This window comes from Carlito syrichta, unplaced genomic scaffold, assembly GCF_000164805.1.
Source record: "Carlito syrichta isolate Samal-C Ts95f unplaced genomic scaffold, Tarsius_syrichta-2.0.1 Scaffold308112, whole genome shotgun sequence".
NCBI lineage: Eukaryota > Metazoa > Chordata > Mammalia > Primates > Tarsiidae > Carlito > Carlito syrichta.
This window is the reverse complement of record NW_007252208.1, coordinates 352,576-372,708: the sequence shown is the minus strand read 5'-3', so window position 1 is coordinate 372,708 and position 20,133 is coordinate 352,576. Positions and strand designations below refer to the sequence as shown.

The 20,133-nt window shown below is 40.5% G+C and overlaps 1 protein-coding gene across 5 annotated transcripts in view; it reads left to right on the top strand.

Annotated features, from left to right (window-relative positions):
* Positions 1-20,133, top strand: part of KIF1B (kinesin family member 1B) — a 157,447-nt gene that overhangs the window by 93,951 nt on the left and 43,363 nt on the right. For 4 of the 5 annotated variants that reach the window (XM_021716015.1, XM_021716016.1, XM_008064949.2 and 1 more), the window contains 5 exons: positions 8,222-8,315; positions 9,331-9,479; positions 11,254-11,432; positions 12,455-12,592; positions 13,556-13,804. In XM_021716015.1, the coding sequence (XP_021571690.1) occupies positions 8,222-8,315; positions 9,331-9,479; positions 11,254-11,432; positions 12,455-12,592; positions 13,556-13,804 (809 nt within the window). The remainder of the gene's footprint in view (positions 1-8,221; positions 8,316-9,330; positions 9,480-11,253; positions 11,433-12,454; positions 12,593-13,555; positions 13,805-20,133) is intronic. The other variant, XM_021716017.1, reaches the window with a different exon arrangement.

Below are 20,133 nucleotides of genomic sequence, written 5' to 3'. Positions count from 1 at the left end.
GGGACAAACTAGTTGTATACTACCCTCAGGTAAGGAGCAAAGTTAAATGTCAACAACAACTGGGAGTTGTCTTGGGTGTGGATATTTCCCTTTCGGCTATTGCTTGCTAATTAGTCTGTCATTAAGATCTAAGCCTCTAATGTCAAAAACAGGGTCGCCAGAAAACTCAGAATGGTGACATTGATTTTCCCTTAAATGTCACCTCCTTAGAGATGTCCTAATTGTGCCACTATCATCTCTAATGTTGAGTGCTACAATATCCTAACTTGTCTCTTTGTTTTTGTTCTTGACCCCTATAATCCATTGTCCACATAGCAACTAGCATCATCTTTTAAAAACATAAGTCATGTCAGTTGTCTCAAAGGCTTCCCATTGCACTTAAAAATCACGAGTTTTGCCATAGCCTACAAGGCTTTACATGTTTTGGCTGCTTGCCTACCTCTTGACTTTGTATCTTAACACTCTCAGGCTGAGGAGACACTCTGTCCTTTTGTTCTTTGACCAAGCTGAGTTTGCTCCGACCTCAGGGCTCTTGTACTTCCTCAAAACTGGAGTTTCTTCCCATGGAGCTTAACTCCTCTCTCAGACCTGAGCTTCTGTGCCACTCTTCCTGCCCAGCCCACCAGAGGTCAACTCTCACTGTTGTAATAATGATAGCCTATAATTATTCTGTCTGTGTACTTGATGCTTCCATGAGAATGTAAACTCACCTGGAATAAGTGCCTTATCTGCCTCGTTCATTTCACCAGTCATCTGTATACATTACCCAGAAGAGTGATTCTCAAACTGTCATGCGCATCAGAATCCCTGGGAGTCTTATGAGAACACAGGCTGCTGGACCCAGCCCCAGAGTTTCTGATGTGCTGGGTCTGGAGTGAGACCTGATAATTTGCATCTTTGATAAGTTCCCAGGTGATACTGATGCTGCTAGTCTGAGAACCATTGATGGGGAGCAGGGGGAGGCTGGTAAGCATTTTCTAGAAAAGGCCAGATAGTAAATATTTTAGGCTTTGCAGGCCATGTGGTTTCTGTCAGAACTAGCAGGTCTACTGTTGTAGCAGGAAAGCAGCCATAGACAGTATGCAAGTGAACAGGGGTATCTGTGTTTCAATAAAATTATGTTTATAAAATCAAGTGACAGCTATAGTCCACAGGCCATAATTTGTTGACCTCTGATCTCGAGAAGTCAGTGACTTCTGAGAATTTTTGATCTAGAAGATCAGTAGGTGACTGTGTATCTGATCTAGAAAACAGATGCTGGGCATTTGGTGATGAGTGACACATGTGTGGTCCTGGCCTGGTAAGTTCATAGCGTTGTGGAGACAGCCACACCAGTAGTTGTTCAGTATATTTGTGACAAGTGCCATGAGGAAAAAATGCAGGGTGCTCTGAAAGTTTATAACAGGTGCCCCTGGAAATGAAATGTGACCTTTCATTGATCTTTTTGTTTCACTGAGGAAAAAAGACTCAATCAAAAGATGACCCATACGCATACCTGGTCTTCCTCCTGTGAGTGGGTGAACCGTTTTGACCTCCTTCTTAGCCCAAACCTTTGTTCCCTGCATGCCATATCATCTCCAGAACTTACTGTGCATTGACCCCCTTCTCTTTTACAACATTGTTTCTCTCCTGGATTATTCCTGCCAGCATACAGACATGTCTTCATTTCACCAGTTTCAAATGTTTTCTGTACATACTATTTCCCACTTGTCCACCTCCCATTCTTTCTATTTTTTTCCTGCCCTCGTTCTTGCTTGAACTCATCTATCAGACTCTTGTTCCCATCTTGCCACTGAAGCCACTCTTTCCTGGACCACCAAAGATCTTCATGGTGACAAATTCAGTGGCGTTTTCTCAGTCCTCATCTAACTGAATCTCTTGTATTTGACTCTCTTGGGACATGTCCTTCTCCTGGCTGCTACTTTTTCTACAACTTCACTTAGATTCTCCTTCATGGTCTCTGTGGCCACAGACCTTGGCTATTTTTTTTTTTTTTTGAGTTGGAGTCTCACTCCATCACCCAGGCTGGAGTGCAGTGGCATGCTCACAGCCACCCCAGCATCGACCTGCTGGGCTCAGGCAATCCTTCTACCTCAGCCTACCATGCCTGGCTAATTTTTTGGTTTATTGTTCAGATGAGGTCTTGCCGAGTTGCCAGGGCTGGTCTTGAATCCACGGGCTCAGGCGATCTACTCACCTCAACCTCCCAAAAGTGCTAATTTTTTTATTTGTTGTAGAGATGAGGTCTTGCAAAGTTGCCCAGGCTGGTCTCAAACTCATGGGCTCAGGCAATCCTCTCACCTTGGCCTCCCAAAGTGCTAGGATCATAGGCATGAGTCACCATGCCCGACAACCTTGGCTATTTCTATGCCTGTCTTCATTTCCTCAGATGCTTCCATGCAGTTTTGTGGCTTTACCTTCCATTTTTACACTGATGAAGATGAAGATAACGATAACTTGTATATTGAGCATTTATTAAATGTTTGTGTTTTTTTTTTGAGTTGGAGTCTCACTCTGTCGCCCAGACTGGAGTGCAGTGGCCGCTCCCGGCCACCGCAGCCTCGACCTGCTGGGCTCCGGCGATCCTTCCGCCTCAGCCTTCCGAGTAGCCGGAATTACAGGCATGCACTACCACGCCCAGCTGATTTTTTGATTTATTGTAGAGATGAGATCTCGCCGCCCAGGCGGGTCTCGAACCCGCGGGCTCAGGCAATCCACTCACCTCAGCCTCCCAAAGGCACGGGATTACAGGCTGAGCCACCGAGCCCGGCTATTAAGTGTATTAATACATGAAAACCTATCATTGAATCCTCACCGCACCCCTCTTCTGTTTGTTTATTGCTGTTTTACATACTTTCCCAAAGTCACACAGCCGCTAAGTGGAGGTGCTAGGTCCAGCTGCCGCAAACCTCTACCCTGCCTTGCCTTGCTGCTGACTTCCAGGTGTACTCTCTAGCCCGGGCCTCTTTTCTGAGCTCTAGAAGCAGACATACAACTATAACCTGATATCCAGGCATCTCACATGGAAACTATCTCAATCAAAGCCGACAGCTCAGGCCAAAAGTCCAAGTCATTCTCATTTCTCCTTTTTTTCTCATACTTCATGATCAGAACATCAGTAGGTCTCATTTTGTCTGCCTATAAAGCGTAACCCAACCCTTCTCTTTTTGCCACTTTTGCTGCACACATGCTGGTCCAGGCCAGTCCTGCCTCCCTCGTGCACTGCTGTGGCAGGCCTTCTGACTACTTTTGTTTCCCCAGTTCCTCTCAGTCCCCACAGAATGGTGTTTGTAAAACATGTTCTAGACCATATTACTTTCCATCTATAAACCACTTGGTGGCTACCCTTAGAATAAAACCCACAATCCTTACTGTGGTCTCTACAGCCACCTATATAACCCTACCTGACTACCTCAGCTGTACCTCCTGTCCTTCTCCCTGTTCTGCCACTCTACCCACACAGGTCTTCTTACTTTTTCTTAAACATGTGGGCTCCTTTCCATCTCATGACCTTTGCACTTGTTGTGTTACTTTGACTAGAATAACCCCCACCAGAGACCTCATCGTACTTACTTAGACCTTCCCAGGCTACCTAATCTAAAAGTTTTCCTCTCATTCCTCTGTTCTATTAGCCTCTAATCCTACCTTTGCTTATTTTTCTTCATAGTACTTCTCTCCACTGAAATCATAATGTATACTTTGTTTACTGTTTATCATCTTTCCCTCGCCAATAGGACCTTTGTCTTACTGACATAGTACGAACACAGGAGGCACTTGTTGAATGGATGGATAATGGGTTTAAAGGCTCTGGGTAACCTGGATTCAAGTCCCATTTCCACCACTTGCTTGCCTCTGTTCTCTGGAAAGTTACTCAGTTTCTTTAAGCCTTTTTCTTTCTCTTTAACATGAGGCTAGTTATAGTACTATCTTTATAAGATTATTGAGAAGATTGGAATAATTCATGTTAAACATTAGGAATAGTTCCTGGCAGAAATAAACTTAAAAACAAGGGGTGGTTAGGAAAGAACATTCTAGAAGAGGGAATACCCAGTGCTGTGCCTTTATAAATATGGGGCACATTTTGAACGAATTACAACTGTTTATAAGCATAAATAGCTACTGGAAAAAAAATATTTTGTGTGTGTACTTTCCATAATTATCCTAGTTTTTAACTACAAAATGAACAGAACAATAGTATCTGAATCTATTTATTTATTTATTTGTCATAGGAGATGATGATATACAGTGTCCTTGTTGGAAGCTCATAAGTAGCCTGATTGGGGAGGGGACCGATTTAGGAAATTGTGTTGATATTTTGACTACCAATTGCTGGTCAAAAAAGTTTTTAAGTTCATGGAGTTATGGGAAATATTTTTTTTTCTATTAGAAAATATAGTTTATTTAAAAGTAAATTAGAGAGAAAGAGAAGATTCACCTCCTCAAAGTGGGGGAGGGGGCCAAAGCCAGGAAACATGGTGACAGCCATTAGCTCAAAGAGCACATGGCCACACCAGAGTCTAGCAGGGCAATGGCCTAGGAAATCTTTTTTATGTCAGATTTACTGTCACTAAAGCTCAACTCGATAGAACCGTTAGGAAAGGTCATTTTCATACTTTCACTCTCAGTCTAAGGATTTTGTGTTCATTGATAGTTTGATCAGCTTATAAACTTATTCTTGAAGAAATTCCTCAAGATAAAATATTAACATTTTTTCCTCCTGATGATTGTTAGACAAACCAGCAGCCTTTCTCTTTTTGCTGAAAGAATTCCATATAATACATAGTTTTCTTAGGAGGAAAAACTTTCCACTCCCCAACTTTTTATTTTAAGACACATCATGCCTACAGAGAAGCTGAAAAAATTACCACAATAAACCTTTGTATATCCATATTTATATAATTTTTCCTGAATCATTTGAAAGGTGCAGATACCATGATAGCTGACCCCAGATGTTTCCATGTTCATCTCCTAAAATCAAGGATAGTATCTTTTTTTTTTTTTTGAGTTGGAGTCTCACTCTGTCGCCCAGCTGGAACTACAGGCGCACGCTACCACGCCCGGCTGACTTTTTGATTTATTGTAGAGATGAGGTCTTGCCAAGTAGCCCAGGCAGGTCTCGAAATCCACGGGCTCAGGCAATCCACTCACCTCAGCTTCCCAAGGCACGGGATTACAGGCTGAGCCACCGAGCCCGGCCAAGGATAATATCTTAATATTACTATCATATCCAAGAATTGTAATACTGATTCATTATCATGTATAGTCCATTTTCAAATTTCCCTAATTATTTCAAACATATAAATGTTAGAGGTGTGGAGAGAGGGAGGGAGGGGCGGAGAGAGAGAGAGAATATCTCTGAATCCCTGTGTGTTTTCATCCAAGATCCAGTCAAGGTTATACATTTTATTTGGTTATGATTTTTTAAAATCTTTCATTATGCTAGTATTTTTTAAGAGTTTAACCATATTCTGATTTGTCTGTTGCCTCAAGATTAGATTTAGGGTAAACATCTTTGTTCAGAATGCTATAAAGATGATGTTGTTTACTTTCTATTGCATCACATCAGTAGACATAAAATGTCAATTTGTCTTGTTATCAATAATGTTAAAGTTTAATATATTTGGTTAATGTGATGTTTCCCAGCTCTCTCCAGTGTAAATATATAGTTTCTCTTCTAATTAATAGGTACCTGGAGTAAACTTTGAGTTGTATGAATGTTCTGTTTCCCATCCATCTTTCATTTAATTATCTTAGCATTTATTAAAGATCCTTGTCTGATTCAGTTATTACATCAGGAGTTTCAATACAGTGATTTTCCAGCTGTCATTTCCTCTGCATTTATTAGCTAACTTTTTATTTTTGGATATGCGGTCTCACTATGTCACCCAGGCCTGGGGTGCACAATCAGCTCACTACAATCTTGAACTCATGGACTCAAGTGATCCTCCTGCCTCAGCCTCCCCAGTAGCTAGGACTAGAGGCTAGATGGGGGGCTTGCAATTGGCTAGATTTTTTTTTTTTTTTTTTTTAAGAATAGCTTTCCCTATTTCTCATCTTTCAGTATTACCATGGATTCTTTCTATACTCAATCTTTTTCTCCTGTTTTTCTGATTTATTGGTCTGTATCCTTTAGAAATGGCCCAATGGGCTTTGAGTTCTTCCATTTTTTTTCTAGCATGGGCTCACCTTATACTTTCCTTACTCCAAACCTGCAATCGGCCATTTTTTCAAGGAGCCTGCTTCCTTTTAGTGAACAATTTAGAAACCAAGATCTAAGTCCTAGGTGTGCTTAGAAAATGACCTTTTACAAAACATTGCTTGTCATTTTTGAACATTGCTTGTGTTATCATTTTAGAGGACTGTCACATGTTTTTAAAATCATTCATCTCTTGATCCTTCCTACAGTCCTGTGTGTTAGACAGGTCAACTGCTAAAATCTTCATTTAAAGATGAAGAGAGTGAGGTCTAGAGAGGATTTAGCTTTCTCAGTATTATTTATAGTAAGGACAAGTGCCAAGACCAAAACCCAAGTCTTCTGCCTGCTAGTTTAATTTTTCTCTGTTTCTTTTTCTCCCACCATACATAGTCTCCTAAAAAATGTGTTTAGATATCTAATAAAGTTGTGTCGTTGGCTCTTGGCCTTGGTCTCTGCCAGCCCTGCTAAAGAAAGAATGCTTCCTTTGTGAGACTAACTGATAAATGACCAGATCCGTAGAGAATATTTGCACCCTTCTGAGCTTTGCCATTGGGAACTCCTTTTGTAATGGAGTTTGCTAAGGAGGCTTTCAGCGGTGTTTTGTGATGCGTGGAATGTTTGGCGTGAGACTTGGAAAGCTGTTTGGAAACATTGCATGAGCATACCTAAACTCTCTCTCATGACTGCTTGTAATTGGGTCACTGCTAGGGAACTAAAGGAAGCAAGAAACCCTGACAATAAAATGCTTTGCTTATGCTATGGCTTACTATTTCATTATGTGAAGGTCTGTTTTCTTAGCCTACTTATTTTATTTTCATAAAAACCCAAGCTTTTTTTCATTAACACTCCAAGGAACCTTTTCAAACATTTGTCCATAAATCTCTCCTGCCATGAAATTAAAATATCTCAGATATCCTATATATCTGTGTACTGTACACATATTTGTGCTTTATATATAAAAAGAGTGAGATTTTTTTTTATCCCACAAGGACCATTTCTTGGCCTCTTTTGGGTGATATTGTCCTTATTGAAAATATATGGGGTGGACAGAGAAATGAAGGATAAATCTGATTTGTATTATAATAATCCATTTTATATTATAATAGTTTATTTTAAATAAAGTGTCTATTTTGAGTAACTAAATGCAATTTGTAAATTATTTTAATCCTAGTAGCACTGTGAACTTTGGTTACCTGAAGGCTAAACTCATTCTGCTGAGTAATTTTTCACTTATATGGAATTTCAAAGTCTACAATCCTAATTTTTCCCCCCTTCTAAACAGATAATTGGGACTTTTTGACGATACTGGTGAATTTAATCTTTTTCAATATTGTTTTTCTCTGGCATTCCTTGATGAGTAAGATACCACTTAAATATATTTTATCATTTAAGATGTATGTGCAAACCGGGCTCAGTGGCTCAGCCTGTAATCCCACGCCTTGGGAGGCTGAGGTGAGTGGATTGCCCGCGGGTTCAAGACCTGCCTGGGTAACTTGGTGAGACCTCATCTCTACAATAAATTAAAAAAAAAATTAGCTGGGTGTGGTAGTACGCAGCTGTAGTTTCAGCTACTTGGAAGGCTGAGGCAGAAGGATCGCCAGAGCCCAGTAGGTCGAGGCTGCAGTGGCTGGGAGTGTGCCATTGCACTCCAGTCTGAGCGACGGAGTGAGACTCCAACTCAAAAAAAAAAAAAAAAAAAGATATACGTGCATTTTTCCTCTCTACATTCCCCCTTTCTCCTAACACAACTCCAAATAAAGAACTCTTGAGTCTTGGAGGGTGTGGAAACAGACTGTAGTGAATTTTTTTTCTTTTTAGCGTTTACCCATTACATATTATCTTGTGTGTTTGTGAATTTTTTCCTAAGCATGTCTCTGTATGTCTTTTCATTATTTTTTCCTGCCTTTGTCTCTCTTTTCTTTGTCCTTTGCTTTCTCTGCTTCCCCCAATATTCCTTTCATTTCTCTTTTCCTTCCTTCTTATTTCTTCTCTCTCCTACATGTTATCTCCTTTCTTTTCATTCAGGACTATGAGAGTAAATTGCAGGCCTTGCAGAAGCAGGTTGAAACCCGATCCTTAGCTGCAGAAACGACTGAAGAGGAAGAAGAGGAGGAAGAAGGTGAAATCTAGAGAACAAAACTTTTCTGTGTATATCTTTTCAGTCTGTGATATCAAATTAGCCCTTGGTCTATGATCAATGTTAGGTTTCTTATAGTTGGCCCTGCCATTTAGGGACATTTTACTGAGTTAATATAAAGATGATTTAAACAACACTCAATGCTGAGAATCCAGGCTGTACTTTATGAGGTTGTGGTAAGGCTGCTAGTGTTCCTTAGAACTTTACAAGGTTTCTGAGCCAGTCTTTATATACATCTTTTAGGAAGCTCACATATATTGGGCATGTGAAGTTAATATGTCTGTTGCAGGTAAATACAGAGCTTAAGGTTTGCTAAGATAGTCTGATAAATTTGCTAGTTTATGTCAGAGATTTCCCAGTGAAGACTTTGGAATGTATCAGTGTACTTTAAAGCCGTTTCTGGCAGATTTCTAATAACATTGCTTAGTCATGCTTGCCCATCTTAAGTTTTCTAATTGAATTAGGACTTTCATTGTTAGTTATTGCCTTGTAATACAGTATAAATATTCATCACACTTCATTTTTCCACCCAATCTTTTGGTAATCTCAAGCCTTCAGATTACTTTAAAGGAACTCTTAATTTATATACCAAATTCTTTATTTTTAAATATCTAAGTGAAATGGGATGTTCCCCGACCCCCCCCCCATACTAGAAAGAAAACAAAATGAAATATATGAAGTACAGCATACCAGGGGGTAGGGATATTTTTAAAATTATGGCCTTATTTTTATATTTAAAAAAGGAAGAGAAATCTATCTCTTGGCTTACTGTTTTAAATAAATGCAGAAGTAGGATTTTTACAGATTTTATGAAATGTATATATTGCTTTCACAACAGAATTTAGTAGGTTTTACTAAAAAGAAAAACAAAAGCAACTGAATAGCAAGAAACAAGTTGGAAATGCCTTACCTTGATACAAGAGAGAAGGCAGAGGAGATTTGTCATTTCTGCATCACTGTGAGATTGCCATTACATGTGCTTCCTTTGCTCTTTTAGTTCCTTGGACACAGCATGAATTTGAGTTGGCCCAATGGGCCTTCCGAAAATGGAAGTCTCACCAGTTTACTTCGCTAAGGGACTTACTCTGGGGCAATGCCGTGTACCTAAAGGAGGCCAATGCCATCAGTGTGGAACTGAAAAAGAAGGTATGGAAGGGGTGAGAACACAGGTGATCTGGAGGCAAAACTGAGCCTGCTGTGGGTTCATCTGGGCTCTCACCTTGAACTAACCCTTTCCTTGGGGGAACTTAGATTTAGGTATGCCTTTATTTAATATGTGTGTCTGGAATATAGTAAGTACTAATTAAATAAAACATTTTTAAAACAGATGTTTCCTAGCTTATTTTACAAAGAAGGAGACTATTTCTGATGAGCTGGAGAAACATAGTAGTAGAAAATGCTTTTTTGGGTTTCTGAAAAATCTCAGTTTTCTTTTAGTTTTCTGTCATTAAGTTTGCAACTATAAGTCCCGTGTGTCCCTTTGCCACTGATATGCTCCTCTTCTGGGGTGGACAGGAGTGTGTGCTCAAGGCCTCTTGTGTAGTGGACAAGAGTGTGTGCTCTGTACCTAGGCAATCCAGGTTCCAGCCCCCACTCCACAAGTTGTGCTGACTCTAAGAGCCCCATGCCTCCATTCTCCATCCACAAAATAGGGTTGGAAACAGTACCTGGCATCAATGGATTTTGCAAGAAAATGTGACTGTGCCTAAAGCATTTAAGATATGCCTGGGCATGGTAAAAGGCTATCAGTGTTGCCTGTTTTTGTATTGTTACCAAAACTTCACACCAAGCCTTAGATTCCATCTTCTGTGTGCTCTGCTGTTTAACAGTTTTTTGACTGCTGAGATTATAGCTAGAGTCCATCTCATGTACTAAGTAAGAGCCAAACTGCCTGACTTCGGAGAAATTCATTATCCTGTCTTAGTACTTAAACTGGGGATATGATGTTGTCCTTACTCATGATCTAGCAGCCCTTTTCATCTTCTAATTACTTATTAGCTACTCCCTTCCTCAAGCAGACTAAGTAAAGACAGTAACTGGTTTTTTTTCCTTACTCCTGTGCCTACCATTTTAATTTTTTTTTTTTTTTTTTGAGTTGGAGTCCCACTCTGTCACCTGGGCTAGAGTGCAGAGGCACGCTCATGGCTATCCCAGCGTCAATCTGCTGGGCTCCGGCGATCCTTCCACCTCAGCCTTCCAAGTAGCCAGAATTACAGGCGCATGCTACCATGCCCAGCTAATTTTTTGATTTATTGTAGAGACAAGGTCTTGCCAAGTTGCCCAGGCTGGTCTTAAACCTGTGAACTCAGGCAATTCTCTCGCCTCGGCCTCCCAAAGTGCTGGGATTACAGGCTGAGCCCCCAAGCCCGGCCTTAATTAATATTTATTGGTGAAAATATAAGGTGGTAGTGAGAAAAAAATGACGTGATGTTGCAAAGCATTGCTATGTAATAAACATTGCCATGTAATAAACACTTAATTTTAATTATATTACTTTCCTGTCGCTCCTTATGGCTTTTCATAATAAATACTTTTAAGAATAGTAGTCATAATCCTCCAAACTTAAAATGGAAAATTTTGATGGGTTACTATGCTTTCTCATTAGTACATTTTGGGGTCCACTTTTTGGTCTCTTGTATAAGTTCTATAAAAGTCTTCATTTAGTCAACCAAAATATGTTTATTGAGATATTAATTTGTGCAATAACACTTTGGCAAGCTAGGAAAACAAAGTCTGTGAATGACTTACTTTGAAATTAGGATTATTCCCTGTGATTAATATATAGATGGCCATTCTCAGTCATAAGTACATGTGACATGTTTGACCCCTACCCCTTCCCTACTGGGCATGATTATATCGCCTCATCTCAGAAATTTACTTGCTGAAAACCACTTGTTGATGGTTTATTCCATCCATTCAGGTGCAGTTTCAGTTTGTTCTGCTGACAGACACGCTGTACTCCCCTTTGCCTCCTGAATTACTTCCCACTGAGATGGAAAAAACTCATGAGGACCGGCCTTTCCCTCGTACAGTGGTGGCAGTAGAAGTCCAGGATCTGAAGAACGGAGCAACACATTACTGGTCTTTGGAGAAACTCAAGTATGAAAGCATTCATAAAAGCCGATTGTTTTATTTAGGAAATAACAATGACTTGTTCAAGTGGGCTCCCTCAAACTCCTCCTCTCTCTGAGGACACTGTTGTTTTCTTTTCTGTGCTTTCTAAATGCCGTTGCTGGCCAGTGATATTACCATCCGTTTTCCTTTAAGTGAATAAATCCTACTTCTCACATACCTTTGACATTTGTAGATATTTAAATTAACCCTCCATAGACCTTCTTTTAAAATTTAAATATCCCAATTTCACGATACTTATTTCTGTTTTGGATCTAGAAATTATTTATCCTCTCTGTCCTGAATCTTATGATGACCAATAATAAATAGGGAAGTTATGGTCTAGCTTCCTTTACATTTGATATAATGAGCTATTTTCCACTGTCTTGTGTACTTGAGATGTCACACCATTGAACTACAGTTCTCCTATGACTCTTCACTCAGTAGAGGATAGGTGACCATTCTTTTCTTTCTTTCTTTCTTTCTTTTTTTTTTTTTTTTTTTTTTTTTTTTTGAGTTCAGGTCTTACTCTGCTGCCCTACCTGAAGTGCAGTGGCATGATCCTGGTTCTCTGCAGCCTCAAGCTCCTGGGCTCAAGCAGTCCTCCCTCCTCAGCCTCCTGAGTAACTGGAACTGCAGGCACATGCCACCATGCCCAGATAATTGTTTTATTTTTTGTAGAGATGAAGTCTCACTCTGTTGCCCAGGTTGATCTTGAACTCCTGGTCTCAAGTCGTCCTCCCGCCTCGGCCTCCTCAAAATGCTGAGATTGCAGGCATGAGCCACTATGCCCACTATGGCCATTCTTGATTTCTGATGGTTTGTCTTTAGATACTTTAGATACTGAGTGTTTGAGAGTCTGTGCCATTGGCCTTCATTCTTTCTGAATAACATTAAATAGTGGGAGCAGTGCCTTTTTAAAGAAAATTGTGCATGGAAGGTGTGTCCAAAAGTGAAAGTTTAATACAGTCCCATAATACTAACCCAGTGTGCTTATGTTTACTAAATAGGCAGAGGCTGGACTTGATGCGAGAGATGTATGACAGGGCAGGGGAGATGGCCTCCGCTTCCCAAGATGAAAGTGAGGCCACTGTGACTGGCAGTGATCCATTCTATGATCGGTTCCACTGGTTCAAACTTGTTGGGAGGTATGTGATCATTTTGCTGATGTCTTCTTTTCAAATAATGAATCGTTTTATTTTAATTTGAAACCTTAGCACTTTTTATAACAAGTTAAAAGGAAAAAAAAAACATAAAAAGGCCCTGTTCCTAATCTTATCCACTCACATAACCACTGTGTCATTTGATGTAGGTAATCCCCTTCTGTTGTATTCAACAGGCATGTTTGTTTTGAGTCTCAAATATTCAGCCAAAGTATTTGACAGTCTTCTTTGGCTTTCAGCTTATAAAATGTCTTGCAATTGATTAAGATAGATTTAAAAGAAAAAGAAAACCTGTGTCTGTGTCCTGCACAGTTTAAAATTATAGTATGTAATCTGTCACAGGAGTAAAGAACAACAAAAAAATTTTAAAGTTTTTAAATTTAAAAATTGTAATATGGTTTATCAGACTGCAAGCTTTTCATGATCTGGTTTGTCTTCCTTTTTTTTGAAAGCAATTCATCCCACTTTAGTCATAGGCAAGGGTGAATTGCAGATTTTTGCAGTCCCCTTGAGCCTCATTTGTGTAAACATTATTTCCAACATTTAATGAAAACAAAGAGTGCCTCTGTGAGTCCATCCTGAGTCGAGTTCTTAAAGGGAAAGCCTTATTTTTTCACCTTAATGTTGCATTGCTCCTTTGAGGCCTGGAGGCTGATCTGGAGAATATAAACATTGTATAGCACAATATTTACCTGCGATGGTCTACTCATGTGTTTCCTTTGCTTTTCTTATTCTAAGGATCAGTTCTTGCATAACTTTTTCAACCTACCCTTGTTCCCTTTCATCTGACCCAGATGATTTTTGCTTATTTTATCCTTTTGCTTTTTCATTTGCTTTTATCGTGTTGATTCCCCCTGGATTCTGTCCTGTTGGCACCTATAGCTTCCTGTTTAACCAACTATTCCTCTCTCCCTGGCTGTGTTGATCGGCATCTTACCTGGTGTCTAGCTCCCCCATTTTCCACGGCTGTGTGAATGAGCGCCTTGCTGACCGCACACCTTCCCCCACTTTTTCCACGGCTGATTCCGACATCACTGAGCTGGCTGACGAGCAGCAGGATGAGATGGAGGATTTTGATGATGAGGCATTCGTGGATGACGCCGGCTCTGACGCAGGGACGGAGGAGGGATCAGATCTCTTCAGTGACGGGCATGACCCGTTTTACGACCGATCCCCTTGGTTCATTTTAGTGGGAAGGTTGGTGAGGTTATTGTGAGAAAGGCAAAAAGGGACCAGCTCTTGCTCTAAAGGCCTTCTTGTGCAATTGTGGAGAATGTGGCTTTAGCCAGCTTAATTCATAACGTTCCATTCCAAGTTCTCCAGTACTTTCAAACTCTTGATGAGTGCTAATCTTGCTAGAAAGCGATCTCAGGTATTGTTTGTGAGGTACTTGGTCTACTCAGCATGAAATACAGCAATGTACAAAGACTACATAGAGGGTGCCTTGTCATACATTTCCCAGTAATTTTGGTCTGAGGAAGGAAACACCAAAGGAAAAAGTAATTAAAGCTAAGAGTCAAGTGTAATGGGTTCAACGCATGGTATTGTGGTCTAAATGTTTCTGTTTTAAGGTAATGTGATTGAGGAAGCATATGGGACTAACATGAGAAAGGGAACAGGGCAAGTCCAAGATTTGTCTGAAGAACCAAGGTTTAGTACTGTAGGAGTCAGAGGGCAAAGGAGGACGCGGGAGTTAGGACAGGAGTGGACTCAGGAGTAGTGTTAGGTTTATTTTTTGCTTAGTGTACTGAGTTCCAAAAAGTATCAGAAGATCAGGGTTTTCCTTTGTCCACCTAAAATGGATGCCTTTCTCTGGCCAGTTTTACTGTGCCTATCTCTGTATTGTTGTTGTTGTTGTTGTTTTGGTTTTTGGTTTTTGGGTTTTTTTGAGTTGGAGTCTCACTCCATCGCCCAGGCTGGAGTGCAGTGGCACAGTCACAGCCACCCCAGCATCGACCTGCTGGGCTCTGGCGATCCTTCCGCCTCTGCCTTTCAAGTAGCCAGAACTAAAGGCATGGTACCACGACCAGCTAATTTTTTTAAATTTTGTTATTTTGAGAAAGCAGGATTTATTAAGAGACCAGAAAACTCCCACAGTGGGAGGGGACCCAAAGGGGTTGCCCTGGTTTTTTTATTTATTGTAGAGACAAGGTCTTGCCAAGTTGCCCAGGCTGGTCTCGAACCCACGGGCTCAGCAGTCCACTCTCCACGGCCTCCCAAAGTGCTGGGATTACAGGCTGAGCCGCCGAGCCTGGCCTTGTGCCTGTCTCTATAGATCTTTGGCGTCTGCTAACATTTTATTTTATTTATTTATTTTGAGTCAAATTCTCGTTGCACTTGCCCAGGCTGGAATGCAGTGACATGATCATGACCACCATAGCCTCGACCTGCTGGACTCAGGTGATTCTCCCGCCTCAGCCTTCCAAATAGCTGGAACCACAGACACACACCACCACACCCAGCTAATTTTTTTATTTATTGTAGAGATGAGGTCTCACCATGTTGCCTAGTCTGGTCTCAAACACCTAGGCTCAGACAATCCTCTCACCTCTGCCTCCCAAAGTGCTGGGTTACAGGTGTGAGCCACTGCACCCAGTCTAAAATTTTACATACAGACTTTATAATGATGAATCTCAGAAAACCATGTGTTGGCACCATCAACAGTGAATATTTGTTCAGTTCTACATGAAACTGCTTTGTGTTAAGATTAGTTCACCAAACTGAGGCATTGTCTCTGGCTCTCAGTTTGTGCATTCATCTGTCAGTGATGCAAAATTCTCCATGCACATGTTCTTAATACTGGCGTCTTTGTCTATGTCCAGTCTTCATATGGAGGTAATTTTAATTACAAGTTCAACAGGAGAAGAGTCATTGGGTTAACCAAACAGTATGTCCAGGTACTAAATTTAATCTTAATGGCACATTAGAACCACATATATTTGAACCCTTTTAAAATAAGGGAGTCATGTCAGTGTTAAATAGATAAGTACTAGTTATCTAAAAAATTAAGATACAGCAGGGCTGGGCATGGTGGCCCATTCCTATAATCCTGGCACTTCGAGGGACAGAGGCAGAGGATCACTTTGCAGCCATCCTAGGCAACATAGCAAGACCACGATCTGCACAAAAAATTGTTAAAACTTAGCTGGGCATGATGGTGCATGCCTGTTAGTCCCAGCTGTTCAGGAGCCTGAGGTGGGAGGATCACTTGAGCCTCAAAATCCCAGGATTTTGAGGTTACAGTGAGCTATAATCACACCACTGCACTCCAGCCTGGGCAACAGAGTGTGAACAGTCTCTAAAATAAAAATAAATGAAGTACAGTGAGTCTCCTGACCCAGTAGAGACACACCTTGCTGAGCTCAGTGTCTCACGCATGCATGTAGTCCCAGTTACTTGGGTGGCTAAGTTGGGAGGATTGCTTGAGCCTAGAAGTTTAGGGCTGTAGTGAGCCATGATCGCACCATTACACTCTAGCCTGGATTACAGAGCAAGACCCCAACTCTAAAAAACAAAAAAAAAAGATTAAAAAAATGAAATTTACCTCATAGTATGATGTTGGTCATCTGGTCGGAACTTCATAACTAAGTAGTAGATGATCACTGTTATGGGAAGAGGAAAAAGGAAAGCTTTTTTGATAGAAATTAAAACCTCAGATACAACTATGGGTCAAAATACTAGACAGTCTCTGGGTTTTACAATGGTGAAGAGTTATTAAGAATTCAGTTTTCCATGAATAAGTATAAAAGAGTTTATAACCATGAATATTGTTTTCTATTGGTGTGTCACCATGAATAGATTAGCATTTCAGAGAAACTGATTTATGTTAAAATTGACAAAGGTTGTTCCAAATTACAAATATGGGACAGTAATGCTTTCTTTAATTTGTAGCTATCTGTGTCCTTCAGGACGTTTCCATCCTATTCTAAGAGGGTTGGAAGTTAGAACACAGTTTTTGGTTATAAACTTGATCCCAGCATTGGTTGCACAGCTTCTAAAACCATCTACTGGTGTTTTACTGGTGTGTTGCTGGTAAAAAACACTATGCTGTGTCATCATTGCACAGTGAAGAGTAGGCAGCTTCATCTTACATAGCATTGTGAAGTGAACCCTGACCCGATTCTCAAAAGAAGCCTTGGGTCCTGAGCCATGTCTCTGTCACTAACTTAGGACAAGCAGCTTGAGGCTTGTTGGGTTCTCAAGTGTAAAATGAAGAGTTAGGTAGAAAAAAGAGCCTTAAAGATCTTTTTCATCTTTCATATTCTGTCATCTACACTAGCAAAATGAATGTCCTGTTTAAGACTTCTCAGAAGGATTTGTATTTCGAGTCAGTTGCATGAAACATAAGTCAGAATCCCACTTAATGTGGAAATTAACTTACTAAAGATATATGTATTATTTTCTCTCTAGTTTTATTTGTTTTAATCAGATGTAAGTATAGATATAAAACAATCAACCCACTTTGATTTTCACATAAAATCTTTATGGAGCTATGGCTCAACAATTGACCTTTCCGCTGACTTAGGTTCTCAGGCTCTAGAATTAGCTTTGCCTTGCAAGAACTGGGGCAAGAGGTGAAATCAATCAGTAAAATGAAGGATAGCTTCTTATTTTTGCCCTTGACTACTTTTCTCCTCTGCAACCAAAATTTATAATAATGCTACATCATCCAGTGTGTAGTGCTCATTGTATGTGTAAGAGAAGTAACTTCTTTCCTATTTTTGTGATCCACAGAATTGGATTTCCCCTATTGGCACATATAATTCACTTGTAAAAATTTCCATTTTCTTGTGAAATTCCATTTGTAGGTTTGTTTCTTGGCCATGGCCTCTGGTGAACCTTTATATAAAGGTTAAAAGAGCTTGTCCCTTTAGCTGTTCTCTTGTGGCATGCTGGGAAGTTATGAACCATTCATCATAATTAGGATGAAATGTAAAATAGTTAAGATAGTCTTATGGGTTGAAAGGGGGCAGAAGATGGTTATTCTGTGACCTAAGTACCTTAACTGACATTCTTTCTGTCACCATAATCAACACTAATTTTTCTTATCTTTATGTAGACAAATATGTTTCCCTTTTTGATGTAACTTCACAGAACTATCTGCTAATACATCCTTTACATATTCCCCTCTTTCATCTCTGTTCTCCTTCAGTCTGCTAGGTCAAAATATAAGGACAGAGCAATTATGAAAACTCCATTTTTAAAAACTTCAGAGTAGAACTTTTATACGGCATTGATGATTTTGGACTAAGGGCTGTATTCTGATGACATGACAAGGAACTGTCTAGTGAGTGTGCAGTTGTGTAGTCACAGAGCTGATACCCCTACTCCTGCCATAGAATTGTAGAAGTCTCTTTATTGCCTTCAGTGCTTCCATACTTAGAATGGCCATTGCCATAGGCGAGAAGGCAATTTCATCTTCAGGGTGGGCTCAAACAGTACTGTATTATATTGTGTGCATGAATATGATAAACTTTCTTAAAAAAAAAAAAAGGGCTCCTGTTTTTATTTTATTTATCTATTTTTTGAGTTGGAGTCTCACTGCATAGTCCAGGCTGGAGTGCAGTGGTATGCTCCTGGCCACCGCAGCCTCTATCTGCTGGGCTCCGGCAATCCTTCCGCCCCAGGCTTCCAAGTAGCCGGAACTACAGGCACACGCTACCACGCACGACTATTTTTTTATTTATTATAGAGACGAGGTCTTGCCAAGTTGCCTGGGTGGGTCTCGAACCCGCGGGTTCAAGCAGTCCACTAAACTCGGCCTCCCAAAGTGCAGGGATTATAGGCTGAGCCACCGAGCCCAGCCAGGGCTCCTGTTTTTAAATAGATTTTTTTTTTTGAGTTGGAGTCTCACTTTGTCACCCAGGCTGGAGTGCAGTGTCCACTCCCAGCCACTGCAGCCTCGACCTGCTGGGCTCCGGTGATCCTTCCGCCTCAGCCTTCCAAGTAGCTGAAAACTACAGGCATGCCCTACCACCCCCATTTAATTTTTTGTTTATTGTGGAAATGAGGTCTCACCAAGTTGCCTGGGCAGGTCTCAAACCCGCGGGCTCAGGCAAATCCACTCACCTCAGCCTCCCAAAGTGCTGGGATTACAGGCTGAGCCACCGAGCCTGGCCTTAAATAGCTATTTTTAAGATAAATTGGATATACTTAGGAATCTTAATGTATTCTATATAGATAGTATCATAAACATGGCTCTGAAAAATCAATCCAGTATAAGTTGGATGGCTTTGTTACTCTGCATCTGGTATAACCAGTTTTTCTGGAAAATCTTCCACTTCTATTTAAAGACAGAGGACAAATCCTTTTCCTGTTCTCTTAATGTACATAAATGTTCATACACCACAAATTTAAGTGCTGCAGACAGTGGTGAGCAAAACCAGACATGGTTCCTGCCTTTACAGATTTATAGTCTGGTGGGTGACACAGACATAAATTAAATATTCACATAGATAAATGTAAATTATAGCAATGATAAAAGAATTGTGTGTGTTGCTGAGATCATATAACATTGGGAGGACCTGTCATGAAAGAGTGGTGTTTGAAATAAGACCTGAAGATGTGAAATCAAAGGCATGAAGTGGGCAGTGAGTGCAGGGAAGACTCCAGGCAAGGGACATATGCAGTGACTTTTTCTTGGCCTAGACATGGAAAATGTGCACGTCTGACCGGAAGGAGAGTGGTCTGTGTGTGTTCTGACTTTTGGAAGTGAAATTATCCAGTTGATACTTCATGCCTAATTCTTAGTCTTTTAAATTCTGTTGGCAGTAGTTGGTGTTTGATGGCCTTGTTTATAGTCCTTTTTAAAAGACCTTTTTTAAATTTGTGAACACCAAAGCTTTAACCCTTCATTTCTTAGCATTGCTTCCTCTCCGCTTTGGAGCAGACTGAAAGGGAAATAGACATCATCATTTGATCTGATTGAATGTTTAGTTGCGGTTGTTTTTGTTATACTTTTCATTCATATTTCATTTATGTCCTTAAATTCTTATTAACATTTGTTTTTCTGTGATGTATTTTGTTTATTTTCAGAATTTTCATTACTTTGAGTTGAAATCCCAAATATTCACTCCATCCTCCTCCTCCCTTTGTTTTAAAGTAGATTTCAGAGCAGGAAAAGCAGCAGACGGGCATGTGTCATGTTTAGTTTTGTTGGATCTCTTGATGCAGGTCTGCTCTTTGTCTTTTGTCTTACGTTCAAAGATCAGCATATACCAAATGAGAAGACAGGAGTAACAGTAGGAACTGGATTCTATTTCCCTTCCACAATTACACTGAGCACTCTTAAGCTTTGTGATCACCGGTTTTTATTGCTTTTAAAAAAATATGAAGCCGGGCTCGGTGGCTCAGCCTGTAGTCCCGCGCCTTTGGGAGGCTGAGGTGAGTGGATTGCCTGAGCCCACGGGTTCAAGACCCATCCGGGCAGCGAGACGTCATCTCTACAATAAAAATAAAAAAATCAACCGGGCTCGGTGGCTCAGCCTGTAATCCCGCACCTTTGGGAGGCTGAGGTGAGTGGATTG